This window comes from Pteronotus mesoamericanus, unplaced genomic scaffold (genome assembly GCF_021234165.1).
Source record: "Pteronotus mesoamericanus isolate MK-2021 breed Mesoamerican mustached bat unplaced genomic scaffold, CSHL_Meso_final contig_101, whole genome shotgun sequence".
Taxonomy (NCBI): Eukaryota; Metazoa; Chordata; class Mammalia; order Chiroptera; family Mormoopidae; genus Pteronotus; species Pteronotus mesoamericanus.
The window spans coordinates 20,234,959-20,249,659 of record NW_026555001.1 but is presented as its reverse complement, the minus strand read 5'-3'; the positions used below and the strand labels follow the sequence as shown (position 1 = coordinate 20,249,659).

At 34.8% G+C, this 14,701-nt stretch overlaps 1 protein-coding gene and 1 pseudogene across 8 annotated transcripts in view; one reads left to right on the top strand and one right to left on the bottom strand.

Moving 5' to 3' along the window:
* PUM2 (pumilio RNA binding family member 2) overlaps positions 1 to 14,701 on the bottom strand; it is an 87,837-nt gene that overhangs the window by 25,433 nt on the left and 47,703 nt on the right. For 6 of the 8 annotated variants that reach the window (XM_054569255.1, XM_054569246.1, XM_054569264.1 and 3 more), the window contains 3 exons: positions 5,528 to 5,671; positions 5,124 to 5,417; positions 378 to 614 (listed from right to left, as the gene is read on the bottom strand). In XM_054569255.1, the coding sequence (XP_054425230.1) occupies positions 378 to 614; positions 5,124 to 5,417; positions 5,528 to 5,671 (675 nt within the window). The remainder of the gene's footprint in view (positions 1 to 377; positions 615 to 5,123; positions 5,418 to 5,527; positions 5,672 to 14,701) is intronic. The other 2 variants (XM_054569281.1, XM_054569288.1) reach the window with 1 other exon arrangement.
* Positions 7,579 to 9,087, top strand: LOC129067894 (charged multivesicular body protein 2b-like; annotated as a pseudogene).

The window sequence follows — 14,701 nt, the reverse complement described above, 5'->3', positions numbered from 1 at the left end:
CTATGTGACTAATGTTTTTCTTTTGGTGTGCAAAAACTTTTGATAGTGAAAATTCTCTTTCACCATCATGTATAAATTAGTTGACTTTTCAGATGATCTAAACACACACAAATCAAAAGCACAGACAAGAAAAAACACACCACTGTATTTCATAAAAGAAATAAGATACAATAGGGGTCTTTACCTTACCGTACATTAGACCCTCACTTTAGATTTTCATGACAAAAGAACTTTTTCAAAAGGCTAATATCTAAAAGCAAAAGCAATTTGGCATGTTTTATCCAACATTAAATATTTTACATATATTATAAACACACACACAAACACACTTACATGTATACAAACAAATAAAAAGGGTTTTGGGTTTTTTTTTTTACCTAAATGCAAACTGGATGAGGATCCATGTGATGAAAGTGATGGCGGTGGCGTAAGTGAATGTCCTGGAGTTTGGCTTGGCAGAGGCATGCCTATTGGACTTGGAGAGGAGGAAAATCCCAGACTATTGTAAAATGGTTGCCCTATGGGTGCTAGGCTGCTACTAGATCTTTTGTACAAGTCAGAGCTAGTAGATAGAGACTCTCTCCTTGTGGCACTACTACTTGCAGAACTGCCAACTGAAGAAGAAATAAAAAAAACCCTAATTACATACAGTGTTAACTGAATTAAACCTATCCCCAACTCTTGCTGGGAAATAACAGAAGTGATCACAATAATTATTTTTAGAAACATTACGGAGAAGATAATTACTGTGATAACTATATACACTAATTTGTTAATCATAAAAGGGTATAAATGCACCCCAATAAGGTAACCAAATACTTAACATAGCAGTCATTATGTTCATTATTTCACACATTTTTACCACTGACACATGATTACTGTGCTTTAATACCCTGGTATGATTTCTAAACCCTGGAATTTTAAGTTGTCTGCTTTATGATATGCTAGAGAGTAAATTCCATTCAGGTTAAATTTTGGTAGTGTTCTATCTCTGGAGCCAGTTCTTAGACTGTTCAACTCAATGCCAAGAAAAGGTTACATTGACAAATAGAATATTAATATATTGCCCTCACCATTCACATTTAATTTGGCTTCTACGTTGTGTTCAAACCATAGTATTTTAAGTCCATATTGGCCCGAATATTAGTCAGTTGCGAAATATAGACAGCAGCTTCCTCCTCAGTACTTTTCACATTACATATTCTCCTTATCTTTAAGCATCTGAATTACAAAATGCATGTGAAAAAACTAAACTTTCTTTTAGAAAATACCTCTCATTACTGTTATCACACCAAAAACATGCTTTCACTTACCCCTCAGAATCTTCCATTCCTAAGATTTTATTACTGGCCTTGTTAACCTCTTACTCAGGTAAAGATTGATCAGCCTTTATTTCCCCTTAGATAATGCATACCGTATTTTGTCATGTCTACTGCGTTCCTGTGTATAATGTGCACCCACATTTTTGGCTGAAACTTTCAGGAAAAAAAAAAAATCTTTCTTTTTAATTTAATTATTTACTTATATTTAGAAACAAACCGTTTATTGTATTCCAGGTTATTAGTTTGCACGTGGATATTGTTATTGCTTTCTAGAGTTACATTTTAAATGCATAAGCATAAAAAAATGAATGGAAAACATTTATATAAATACGGAATTACTACTACCCATGTATATATAATGTGCGTCCTTATTTTTCCCTAAAAAATTTGGGCAAAAAGTGTGCATCACATACAGCAAAATATGGTAATTATATTATACTACATCCCTTACTGTCCTACATATCGAATTCTTTTTTTAATTATAAATTTGACTATTAGCCTTCTAGTCCTTTTTTCCTTTTGTGTCCACAAAAACATAAACAAAGAGAGAAATCACTTTACCATGTAGCTATGCATGCAATGCTCAGAAACAACCCAAGATTTCGCTGTTAACATACGTCTGGATACTCAAATTCTTTACTAAGTATTTGAAGGGGCTGTCCAAAACACCTAATTCTTGTCTCACAGACTACTTATATTTTCAAGTATGCTTCTTTCTTAGTTCTAAGCATTGTCCTTTTTAAACCAAATGCCTTTTTCATCTAAAGGAAATTCATACTACTTTTCTTAACCTGTCAAGTTTTTTAAGGACACGCTCTATATTCGGACCAATATGGTAATTTGTTTCAAAAGAATTTTAAAGTTTCTATTCAAACTTGGTTTTCTAACCTCAATTAACCCAAGTCAATTATAAGTAGGTCATAAGGGTATAGATTAAAGAGAAAAATTAAGCAGAGCACATGATGGGAAGAGCAAGTTAAGCTTACAATTCAGGTGAGAAACTTTAATTACACTGGTTCTTGCCAAATTCAAAATTTTATAAAGTAGAAACACCGGGGTCCCACTGCTATATTAGGCAAAATATTATAACAGTATTCAACCTTTTATATCTGTCAGTGCAGATTCTGAAAGACTGATAATGTGTTTTATTGAAAATTTTACATCTTATCATTATCTTACTAGGGAAATACCAGGGAACTTCGTGCATTTTAATAGCAAAAACAAACAACAATTAGTGTAGTAAATAGCTCTTCATGAGCTGGTTTTGGCAAAATTGTCAATGGATGCTATATTAACTATGCTAATTTAAAAGGACACTGTCAAAGTGATTTTTGTAAGACGTGGCTACATTTTAAAGTCCTATTTATTTCAGAAACACTAACTGACAAAAACAATTGCTCTCTAATGAGAGTAGTAGTACTATCATTCCCCTGGCAAATCAAATAAACCATAGTTTTGACACATGCAGTATTATTTTCCTCCAAAAAGGAAAAGCCAAACCAAACATTTAAAAGTAACTGAACTAGCTTTAAACATAAACAAACAGGATCCTTAAGTTTTACTATATGCCTAAATTATCTGGAACAGTATGGCTATGAAATATGAAACAAAGTCTACCTAAAGAAGCTATCTTAAGAAGCTGGACAGACAGTGGAGTCACTAATCATTTATCAACTGTGTAAAAAATGTTAAATTACAAACTCTGAGTTGTAACAGCACTTTCTAAATAATGGGTATCAAAAGGATAATTTAATCACTGTATTACAATGATTAAGCTTCTTAGCCGACTCTTTTATAAATTAGGGTATTCAACACTGTTAAGCATTAATAATTTCATCATACAGGGAAGAGAATGACTGTGTATACATTACTGTGTGTGTATATGTGCACATAACCACAGTATACTTTAGCTTTCATATAGGCATGGAACTGCCATAATGTGAAACAGCAATGGTAGATTTGTTTAAGAGTATATATTGTAGCACTTAAATGAATTCTCACGAAATGCCCAAGGAGGGAGAAATAATACCATGTCCTGGCATTTGGGGTGGCAATCATTAGTACCCTCTGAAGCAAGATGAAACAGAGGTATCCCAGACTGAAAATCAGAACTGAATGAGCAATGCTTACGAAAGAGGCATGATGAAGATAAGTTTTTGGGAAAGAGGCATCTGTAGGGGACATTTATAGGGAACAAAATGTTCATGCCAACCAGTTCTTGAATGCAAGAGAAAAGCTCTTCAAAACTAAGAGACAAATGGGAATTTGGAAGAATTGGGTAAGGGGACCTATAAATCTATACCAGACCATCAATAACATACTTTATTAGAAAAGGGTATATTAGGTTTATCAAAGCTCTTCTCTGTTTTCCCTGGATTACTTAGTCTATATAGTTTAGAAATTAGTTATTGCCACAAAAATTTTTTTTTAAGTTAGATGTTCTTTGATTTTCTTCAGCATATTTAGGATTATCTGGGGAAAATGCTTGTCAATTGTGTTAGAGGCAAAAAAAAAAAAAAAAAAAAAAAAGGTCCTATGAGAATGCTTGGACTGGAGATAAAAATACCAAACTCCAAAAGGAATGAAAAAACACAAGTAGAAAAATTAAAACAGTGAATTGTCTTCACATTCACTAGATTTTACCTCAGAAGTTGTTGCGCTCATTCTTTAGTTAGTTTTGTTAGGCAAGTATGATAATTCCCTATTGAATTTCGTAACAAAAGCATTTTGCATCTAAAAGTTTATAGCTGTTTAAGACCATTTCTCTTATAAATATTAAAAATTTAGAATACATTTACTTAGAAAACTGGCAACCATATTAATAATGACTGACACATGTTAGTTTTGCCATTTTCCACACCAGAAAAGACTATAACTTAATGTGGTGGAAAAATAGACGAGAAGCAGTTATTAGAGATTTTAGAATGTGAGAGAAATAGAAAATCTCTAGAGGTCCAAATATGTAGCCCTGCCCCTCATGAAGAAAAAACTGCCAACTGTACCACAGAGTGAGGGTAAGACATTTTTTCCTAATGCCTCCGGAATCTACTAGAAACCTCAGAGAATGTTCACTACACGCTGTCATCAACAGCAAGCATCTTCCCATTTTGTTTAGTTTTTCCTTAGTTACAAAATCAGTTTGTGTGGGTAAATTATTTATCTTGTGAAGCTATTTAACATATGGATTTATCAAGTATTATATGAAAGCAGGACATGGGAAAAGCATCCTTTAAAATAAATTGTTAACGATAAAGGCTAAATTATTTAATCTAAAAAAGAAGATAGGGATACTGGTAGTTTCTTAGGGGATTCTGTCTAGAACATTTCATTGTATTTTTATATACTACACAAAATAAAGAAAATCGTAAGAACTGGTAGCATTGCATGAGAATAAATCATCTGGTAAGCACAAAAAGACAGTTATTATTTTAAAACACCAGAAATTTAAGATGGCAAAAGTATTTACTTCCTCAAACATTATGTGTACAGAATAAGGAAGAGCTAGTAATTAGTATAAAATATATTGCTCCAAATAAACCTTACTAAAACAAAAATTACAATAATATACTTCTTAGAGTTGGGGAAGAGTGTATTATATTTGAGAAAAGGATGTACAGCTTGAAATTAGTTAAAACATTCATAGATGTTCGCAGGAACTAGTTTTTCTACAAAAACCAACAAACCAGTTTAATCCTGTCCTTTCTATACTACAAGCTATTTATTATTGCTTATTTTAACATTAAAAACATACATAAACCTCATATCCACTTAAGAGTACACTCATCTTAAAAAGAAACTTACCTGATGAACCAAATCCACTGAGGGCTGAGCCTATAGCAGCACCCAAAGAGCTACTGCTTCCAAAGCCAAGAGATGTACTTCCAGGTTGGCCAGGTCCATGAGAAAATAAAGAACTGCTCTGGGAGCTATTAGTCAAAGAAGTGCTCCCGTAAAATGAATTAGACTGTAGGTTAGTGCTTGGCTGCTGCTGCTGTTGCTGCTGCTGCTGCGGTGGCTGAGTGCCAATTGGCCGAAACAGACCATTTGTGCTGCCTGAAAGGCTATTTGCAGTTCCTCCAGCTGCTGCTGCCGCTGCTGCAAAATAAATTCCAGATACTTCTTAAAACTACCCAGAAAAATGACTGTTTTTAAAATATCTCAAACTCCAGAAAAATATTATTCCTGAAAATGACAGTCACACTTACCAGCTTGTGCTGCCGCTGAACTAATTAAAACGGGTGTTGGAGCCATTAATCGAACTGGAGCTCCAAGGCCAGTTCTTGCTCCAGGGCCAACTACTAAGGCACCAGTCTGATCATAATAGGCAGTTGGGGCTAGTACTTGATAGCCTAGATAATATAAAAATAAACATTTACTAATGAAAACACTTACTGTGGAAAACATGCATGTTTATTTATCCCTGTTTGTATTTTTGTCAACCAGAAAACACAGCTATTGTATACAGCTATTGTATACTATTAATATAAAGCTTTCGGTTACCATATGAAAAACACATTTGAAAAGGGATTACGATATATGAAAATGTTAGAGTATAGGTAAATTTTATCAAAGACACCTTTCACATATGGACTGCAAAATGGTATTTTCCTTGATATCAAAATTATAGGCTATCAAGAGCTGATAAAAATATTCCTATTTGGTCAGTTTTGATAAAAGGATGGATAAAAAGACTAAGGGAAGTGAAGTGGAACACTATTAAATGCTTATTACACAATTTTAGTTAAGTTCTAAACCAAGTGTCTCATTACCAGCATTCCCTTAGATTTTCATTTGTAAACATTCCTTTAAAAACTTAAATCATGACATAAACAGCTTAAAATCATAAGGTCTATTTGTAAAGGTTCTCAAGTTAGAATTTAAATAAAAACCATGCAAGCATTAGTGTTTGTTGTTGTTGTTGCTTTTAAAGATTTTATTAATTAGAGAGGGGAAGGGAGGAAAAAGAGGGAAAGAAACATGGATCAGTTGCCTTTCACAGCCCCCAACCTCGGACCCTGGCCTGCAACCCAGGCATGTGCGCTGACTGGGCAATTAAACCAGCAACCCTCTGGTTCGCAGGCCAGCAAGCAATCCACTGAGCGGCACCAGCCAGGGTGGGCATTAGTTTCTTCATAACCCTGAACACAAGGCAGGTGACAATTTGCATTATTCCGAGCTGGAGGAGAATGATGTTTACCTCTTAGCAGCCTTTCTCAGTGAGGATTCCTACAGAAAATGACTGTTTTGCCATTTTTCCCAGGGATCATACATAACCAGTGTCACTGTAGGTGCATAGGAGAGAAGTTAACTACATACGGTGGATAATTTAAGTCAACAAGGCTTAGTCTCTCCCAGAACTCAGAGAAAGGCTGCCTATATTGTAGTAAGAGCTCATGCTCAATAATCTGACAACCACCTGAAAAAAGGTACTGATAACCTGATACTTTCAAGTTTAAAACTAAAACCACTGAGACTTTCATATGCAAAGGTTGTTTGTAATTAAATACAGTAATTGTTTTATAATTGGTTATAATCATTATAATAAATATAAATCAGGACAAGCTAAATAAAGAGATGCATAAGGCAAAATCTAGGAGGGAACACAGAGCATCCAAGGCCTTTCCTCAAAGAGTGAACTCCTTATGGAGTGATAAATTTGAGATTATTAGATATCCAACTGGAGAGGTCAAATAGGAAATACAACTCTTGTCCTGGCTTGTGTGGCTCAGTGGCTTGAGAACCACAGGGTCGCAGGTTCGATTCCCAGTTGGGGCACATGCCTGGGTTGCAGGCCAGGTCCCGGGGAAGCAGGGTGGGGAAGGGGCGTGGCACATGAGAGGCAACCACACACTGCTGTTTCTCTCCCTCTCCTTCCCCTGTCAAAAATAAACAAACAAACATTTTTTTAAAAAGGTTAAAAAAAAAAAAGGAAATACAACTCTCAGGTGTAGGAAAGAGGTCTAGGCTGGAGATGTAAATCTGAGGCCTGTCAACATAAAGATAATATTTAAAGCTGTTTAAAACAGGATGAATTCACCAAGAAAATAAAAAAGGGGTCTATGTATTGAGGGTACTCCACTTTAAGAGGTTGGAGAGAGGAGGAACCAGGGAAGAGATTTGGAAAATATACCCTATGAGAAAGAAAAACATTTAAACAACATGGTCAATTAAAAAAGAATTTCAAGGAAGACTGATCAACAATGTCAAATGCTGCTAAAAGTGATTAAGAGTTGAGAACTGAGCAATGGAGTTAGCAATGTGGAAGTCATTTTGGTAAGAGACAAAAGCCAAACTGGCAAGTTTAGTAAAGAATGGAATGGAAGAACCACAAACAAGTACAGACAATGCTTTTGAGGAGTTTTGCTGTAAAAAGGAACAGAAGGGAGCTAGGAAAAAAGGCGGTATTGAGAGAAATATTTTTCTTAACCAGAAAATGTACTTTATTAGCAGCATGCTACTTTTTTGTTTAGAAATTTGTTGTGAAATAAGAAACAAAAAGTACAGAATGACTGTAACACAAGAAACTGTAATCACCATTCAAGTCAAGAAACAGAAACTGCCCAGTAACCCACCACTCCTATGTCCCAGGCTCTACCAAAATCTTCTCTTTCGCTCAGAGCAATACACTATTTTACTATCCATAATCATCACTTGGTTTACATTATTTAAAAATTTTTGTATGATTCATCCAAGTGGTTGTACATACATAGATCTTCCTAGTTTCCACTTCCATTATAGTACAGCACCTCACTGGATGGAAAACAAAACGTGTTTATTCATTCAATGTTTACACTGTTCCCCACTGTCAACAGTACTGCCATAAACATTTTTGTACATGTATCCTGCAGCATTATGTATACTTATTTCTCTAATATATATATATCTACAGTAACTGACATCTTGAGTCACAGAGCATGCGTATTTTTTTTTTTAACTTTGGTAAATAACGTCAAGCCATTTCCAAAGTGGTTGTGCAAATTTACACTCTTACCCCCCTGGTATTAAAGAGTTTCCACTGCTCCATGATCTTACTTCCCTACCCCAAACATTCCAAGGGCCTGTCCTTTCCTAATCACGCACTGGATCAGGCCCATCTGGGCACACCCCTGACCAATGTGTCCCTCTTCAAGAAGAAAACCGCGAGTGATGTAATAAAGGAACAGAATTGAGAGCTACGAACAAGGTACACTGAGGGCTATAAGCAGAGATGGAGCAGGTTTAGAGAAACAAGAAAAAAGCTGAAATTAGAAATTAAGAAAATGGCTAAAACTGGAAGTAAGCCTGCAGAGTTCTAGACAAACAGCTTGCACAACTACAGAAACAGAAAACAAGAACTTGTGCTGTAAGTTCAGAAGTCACTACTATGTCCACACAAACACAAGAGATGAATTCCCAAATGAAGATGACTGGCACAATGTCTACTATAGTCAGGACAATGCAGGTGGTTAACAAGAAGATGAATTCACAAAAGACATTGCCAACAATGCTGAATTTCTACAAGGAAAACATGAAAATGGAAATGACTAAAGAAATGACCAATGACACACCTGAGGACATCTTTGATAGCTCTGATGATACAGAAAGCCAAGATACTGAGAATCAAGTTCTTGACGAAATTGGAATTGAAATCTTTGGAAATATGGCCAAAGCTCAGTCAGCTGCCTGAAGCTTACTATCTGATTCTACTTCAAAGGCCACAATCTCTGATAAAGAGAATGAACAACTCCTCAAAGCTTTAGGAGTAGTTTCAGTCAAAAAAACTTAATATTTTGCATATTTATAATTATAAAATAGGCATATTGCCAATTCCTTTTACAAAACACTTTTATTTTGCAAAAAAAAAAAAAAAAAAAAAAAGAAAGGAAGATCATGAGTAAACAGGTGTTTCCTAACCCATGGCTATTTTGAATCTCTTGCCAAAGAATAAAAACAATGCAAATGGGATCAGTTCAGATTTTAATGAGAACTATTTAGGAGTGATGATGTATAAAAAAGTTGACAAATCTTTTGTACAGCACAAATTATATTCATTACTTAGGGTAGCTTGGGTTCTAAATCCTTTTATACCAAATACAAAAATCTTATTATAAACACCACTAGGCACCAACCTAAAGTCTTGTAAAAAATATTAAAAGTAGATCAATAACTGTATCTGTAGCTTGTCCTTTATAGGCAATACGTATTATCACCATAGGTGATTTAGTTGCCAAGTTATCTTTCAATGTTCAAAATGAAGAGTGTTATTTAAACATGTCCTAAACAAAAACTGTCATGAGCTTTTCTTTGCCTTTTCCCACCCCTTTGGTAGAACACTGTACTTTTTAAGTTTATTGCCTTTCAAAATGTGCTTGGCACCTGACTTAAACAGCACAAACATAGCGTGCACTTCTTTTTTTTTTTTGAGAGAGAGATGGAAACACTGATTTGTTGTTCAACTTATTTATGCACTCATTGGCTGCTCCTTTTATGTGCCCTGATGAGGGATCAAACCTGAACCTTGGTTTACAGGATGATGCTCTAACCAACTCAGCTACCCAGCCACGGCTTTATTTTGCACATCTTTAAATGAGTTTAACTGAAAGAAAAAAAATTACATTTTAAATTAAAACTGAGGTCTCTTACAAAAATTATCCAGGCTGTCTTCTGTTAAGCTTATAAATGTGAACTGAATATATCAGCAAAAACAGACACTGAATTAATAACATTTTGCAGTACTAAAATGATATATGTTTTGGTCTTTCTTCCAAGAAACGAAGAAATGAGATTTGTTTCATGTGATTTATAATTTAATTTGTTTAATTTTGAAGTATATTAATATGCACATTAAATCCTCTAAATTGAAACCATCATTCTCAATTAAGTAACAATACCATGACAATACTCTAGCTAAATGGTAAATAAACATTAGCACTTTTTTTCTTGGTAAATAAACTACAACTTTGTCAGAAATCACACTTGTGTGTTAATGTCTCAGCAGTATTTATTTTTAAAGGCAAAACTGTCTTGGTACTTAATATGTGTATAAAAAGAAGAAATGAAGAAGTAGCAGGTTATAGAGAGAGAATTTAGAATTAAGCTAATTTGGAAAAATTGATGTAATATAAAAACCCAGAAGAGGTTACATAGGTGTAACCTGGGATGATGGACATTTTGGACAAACACTGACAATATAAATACATTTTAGAACTAGTACACATGTTGACATAAGGCTTGGTAGTTTGTAATCTTTAATCCATTTTATAATGTCCAAAGATAAGGTTCCATTTTTAGTATTATTAAATTCAGCTACCCTCAACATAGATGGGTCAAAGATTTTATTGGATTATGGAATGCTAACCCAGATCTAGTTTTCATTCTTGGATATACACAGTAACGTGAACTAACTTTATTTACTTTCTTGTTTGCATGTGGGGGCTTTTTAAAAATAAATTTGTTTAAAAAAATTGGCCAACCTGGAATATATGCAGAACTATTCTGTCGTGGTTTTTTCTTTCCCTTTAACTAAGGAGCCTAAGGCATCTATTCATAAGCTAATTAAGTGTTTTGATTTTCCCTCAGGAAAGCCTATTCAACTCACCCACTTTCCTATTGGACTAACTTTGCTTATTGATTTATAATTTAAAAAAACTTTTTTAAATTTATATTTAGAAAGAGGGGAAGGGGTGGAAACAAGAGGAAGAGAAACATCAATCAGTTGCCTTTCCTACAACCCCAACCAGGGACTTGGCCTGCAACCCAGGCCCGTGCCCTCACCTGGAATGGAACCTGAGACCTTTTAGTTTGTGGGACAGTGCCCAACCCACTGAGCCACACCAAGTCAGGGCCAATTTATTATTCTGTATGTATGAGGCGTCCAAGTGTTTCACTGTTTTTTTTTCCTTCTTCTTGAATTTATTGTTTATGCTATTATAGTTGTTACCACTTTCTCCCCACTTCCCCACCTCTACCCAGTCCCACCCTCTCTCCTCCCTAAGCCAACCCCCATATCATTGTCTGTGTCCATGGGTCATCCGTTAAGTGTTCTTTGGTTAATTTCTTCACCGTCTTTCACCCAGGCCCCCACCCTGGCCTGTATTGCAAGTATTTTGTTCTATTCCTAGCCCAACCTTCAATCCCCTTTACAGGAACTTTTAAGGTAAGAGGGTCAAATTTATTACTCCTTTTAAATTTCCTTTAACAAAATCTCCTATGTTATCTTTTAATAGCTTGAGGAATCCACTTTTCACATATAGGTCTAAAATCCAAATGGAATTGATTATTGAACACAGGTTAGAGCAGGGGTTCAATTTCATGCTTTATACCTACCTACCTACCAACCAGCCAACCAACCAACCAACCGACTGATAAATGGGTGGGAATCCGTGTTTGCTGGAGGGCCCACTTAAGTTACACACAAATTTTTGACTGGGAAGGTGATCAGGCCTCTAACTTGCGTTGAGGAGTCAATTATGTTTCATCTTATTGATAAAACTAGTCACTCCTCTCTCCTCCTTTGTACTGTTTTATTTGTTATTAATTATAATGGTGTCCATCCATTTCTTTTTGGATTTTGCTTTTGGGGGCTCTATTCTGTTGCACTGGTCTGTTGCATTGTGTCTCCATGTAATAATTTAACTGCAGTTTTAGAGTAAATCTTACTCTAAGTCAGAACAGAACAAGTCCTACTTATTTTTTCTTTAAGAGTGTTTTGGCTAATTTCAATCCTTTGCATTTCCATTAAATTTTAGTACGAGTTGTCAAAATACGACATTAAGAAGCTGTTAGAAGTTTTGGTTGGGAATAGGTTGAAAATACAAATTAATATGGGGAGAACTGACATGTTCAAAATACTGAGTTGTCCAAAGGTATCAGTTTATTAAGATGTCCTTTAATATCTAAACAAAGCTGGTACCTATAGAAATTGTGCACACTTTTTGTTATTTATTCCTAGGTATTCGCTACTGCTTTAAGTAACTATCTTTAAAATCTCTCATTTTCAAACATTATGTTGTTGGGTCAACAAAATATTTTTTAATGTTTTTTAATATCTAAAAACCTTAACAAAAACATATTAATTCTAATATTTACCTCAAGATTCACTGGTAAAAAGCAATGAGATAAGTGGGAAAGGCAGGAGAGTAAAATATCACACAAATGACAGCAGAGATGAGTTGCAGAGTTGGACATAGTGACTATTGTAGAATACAATAAAAACTTGAGAAAAACAAGAGTAGAGAGTGGTCATACTTTGCGATTATCACTGAGTTAATATACTGTAAAGGAATCACAGAGGAAAGGCTTAAAAGAAGTGTGGAACAGAACGTAAATTTTGACAACTAATCCAAGAGGGGACTACAACAGAGAGAAAGAAAGCTTTTTAGGATGAAGAGGCAGATAAACTGGCACAGTGGTTGTAGAGAATGGGATGGCAGAGGGAAAAAGAATGGAGACACAAGACTGAAAAACAACAGATGGCACACAGGTTTGGGCAGAAGGATTAAAAGTTGACAATATAGTATAAGGAACAGGGATCTGGTAGATGAGAGCTAAAGAGGGATACAAGGTATAAAAGTTAACTGTCTGAGACAAAAATACCCTTAATTTTCTCAAGGTAGCTAGTTCTTTTATTAGCACATTAAGCTTTTTATCTATATTACCATTTGAACAAGAAAGTGAGAATTACTTCATGGTAGTCCTGGGCAGATGTAAAAAGGCATTAGAGAAAGTTTTAGAGTGAGGGAATCATGTGAACAGTCAACATGTCACCTGGGCATACAAATACTAACCCTAGTAAGGCCCCTTTAATGGGAATAAATTTTACATTTATACTTGTAAAAGATTAAATGCTGTGGCTCAGAAGGTAAAGTAAAATAATGGTTTTTCCCTAAAGTTGTACCTATTTTTAATTTCATCATCACTCTAAAGATATAATCAGTTATTTGGGGGCAAATATAGTATAAAAGATGGCTTTCTTTTACGGTTACCAACAAAGAGTTCACTGTTGAACAGAACCAAAAAAAGCAATAAAGAGCTCTCTCATAGAATGGAAGTAAATATAAAAATTTGAGAAGACCAAAGATGATAAAATTAATAGCAAAAAAACTTGATGTTTTTAGTAAATAAGAAAATGCACTGAGTATGGAGAAATGGAGCAAAGGTTATTTATAAGAAATGAATAACATCCAGCACGAAGAGCCTAAAAAGGTTAGCAAGAGTTGCAGGCAATAGAAAATACACAAAGGCCAGAAGCAATCTCTTCAATCAAGGTCCTACTTTGAATCTATTAAGCAGGACTGGCGTATGCTGTTAACTCTTCTCCCCTTTCTACCTGTAGCAAAATGCCAAGAGAAACCCATAGTAATCTTAGCAGTAGCTTTCATAAATGCCTAGCTCCGTCCTTTTTAGCCCTATCTCGATGTCCCTCCATGTGCCTGCAACTGCAGCTTCACAGTCTATTTCTCAAAGGGCTGCTTTTGCCAGGGTATCTAATCCACAATGGTTCCAGGACAGTAGCTTCTGTGAAACAAGTATATGTAGCTAAAAAAAGAAAACACAATGACCCCATTCTATTATTATTTGCACTTTGGGGAAAGCTATATTAACATCATCTCTTTATCCAGTGGCCTAGACCTTAGAATTTCAGAGAACAGAATAAAGGCAATTGTCATAGAAATCCTCTAAACAACACACAGAGGTACTGAGCAGCACTTAGCACATAAAAGAAAACCTCCATCATGTGAGTCAGGGTTTTTCCCAATACCTTAAGTGTATTTCCTAAATGATCTGAAATACAAAATTTAACTACAATACAATTAAATGGAAACTGAAACTCACCTTTCATTAATAACCTACAGTTGTAGCAGTACTACTCATATACTAAAAGTAAAAAAACAGGATACTTAGAAGAAAATGAGTCTTCAGGAGGGGAGTGAATGAAGGAGCAAAATAGAAAGTGACGTTTCACCTACAGATATTCAAATATAGTCTTTAAATCTCACTTTAAAAACATAACAAGTGCTGCTTTTAGTGGCTCAAAGATACCTCCCTCCTTCCATTATTATTAAACTAGTAATTTTGTATCTAGTTTTATAAAAATCTGCTTAACAAAAAATGAATTTTTATTGGCCCTTTCTAAAGTTGTACTGTGGCAATGGGTAGAAATTTACATTTTTTTCTCTATATTAGGCTTTCATTAGACACTGTTGCTATTAGGTCATAAATATCAATAGTTTAAAATATTATAAATGGGCTAAACAAGATTGAAACATGTTAAATGCAAACTTAATATTAACTAAATAACCATTCTTTTAAGGCAGAAATGGCAAACAGGTTTTTATCTCACATGCCAACTATAACCAATAGGTTTTAATTTTTGAAGGACTGCACTGAGAATTCTGGGC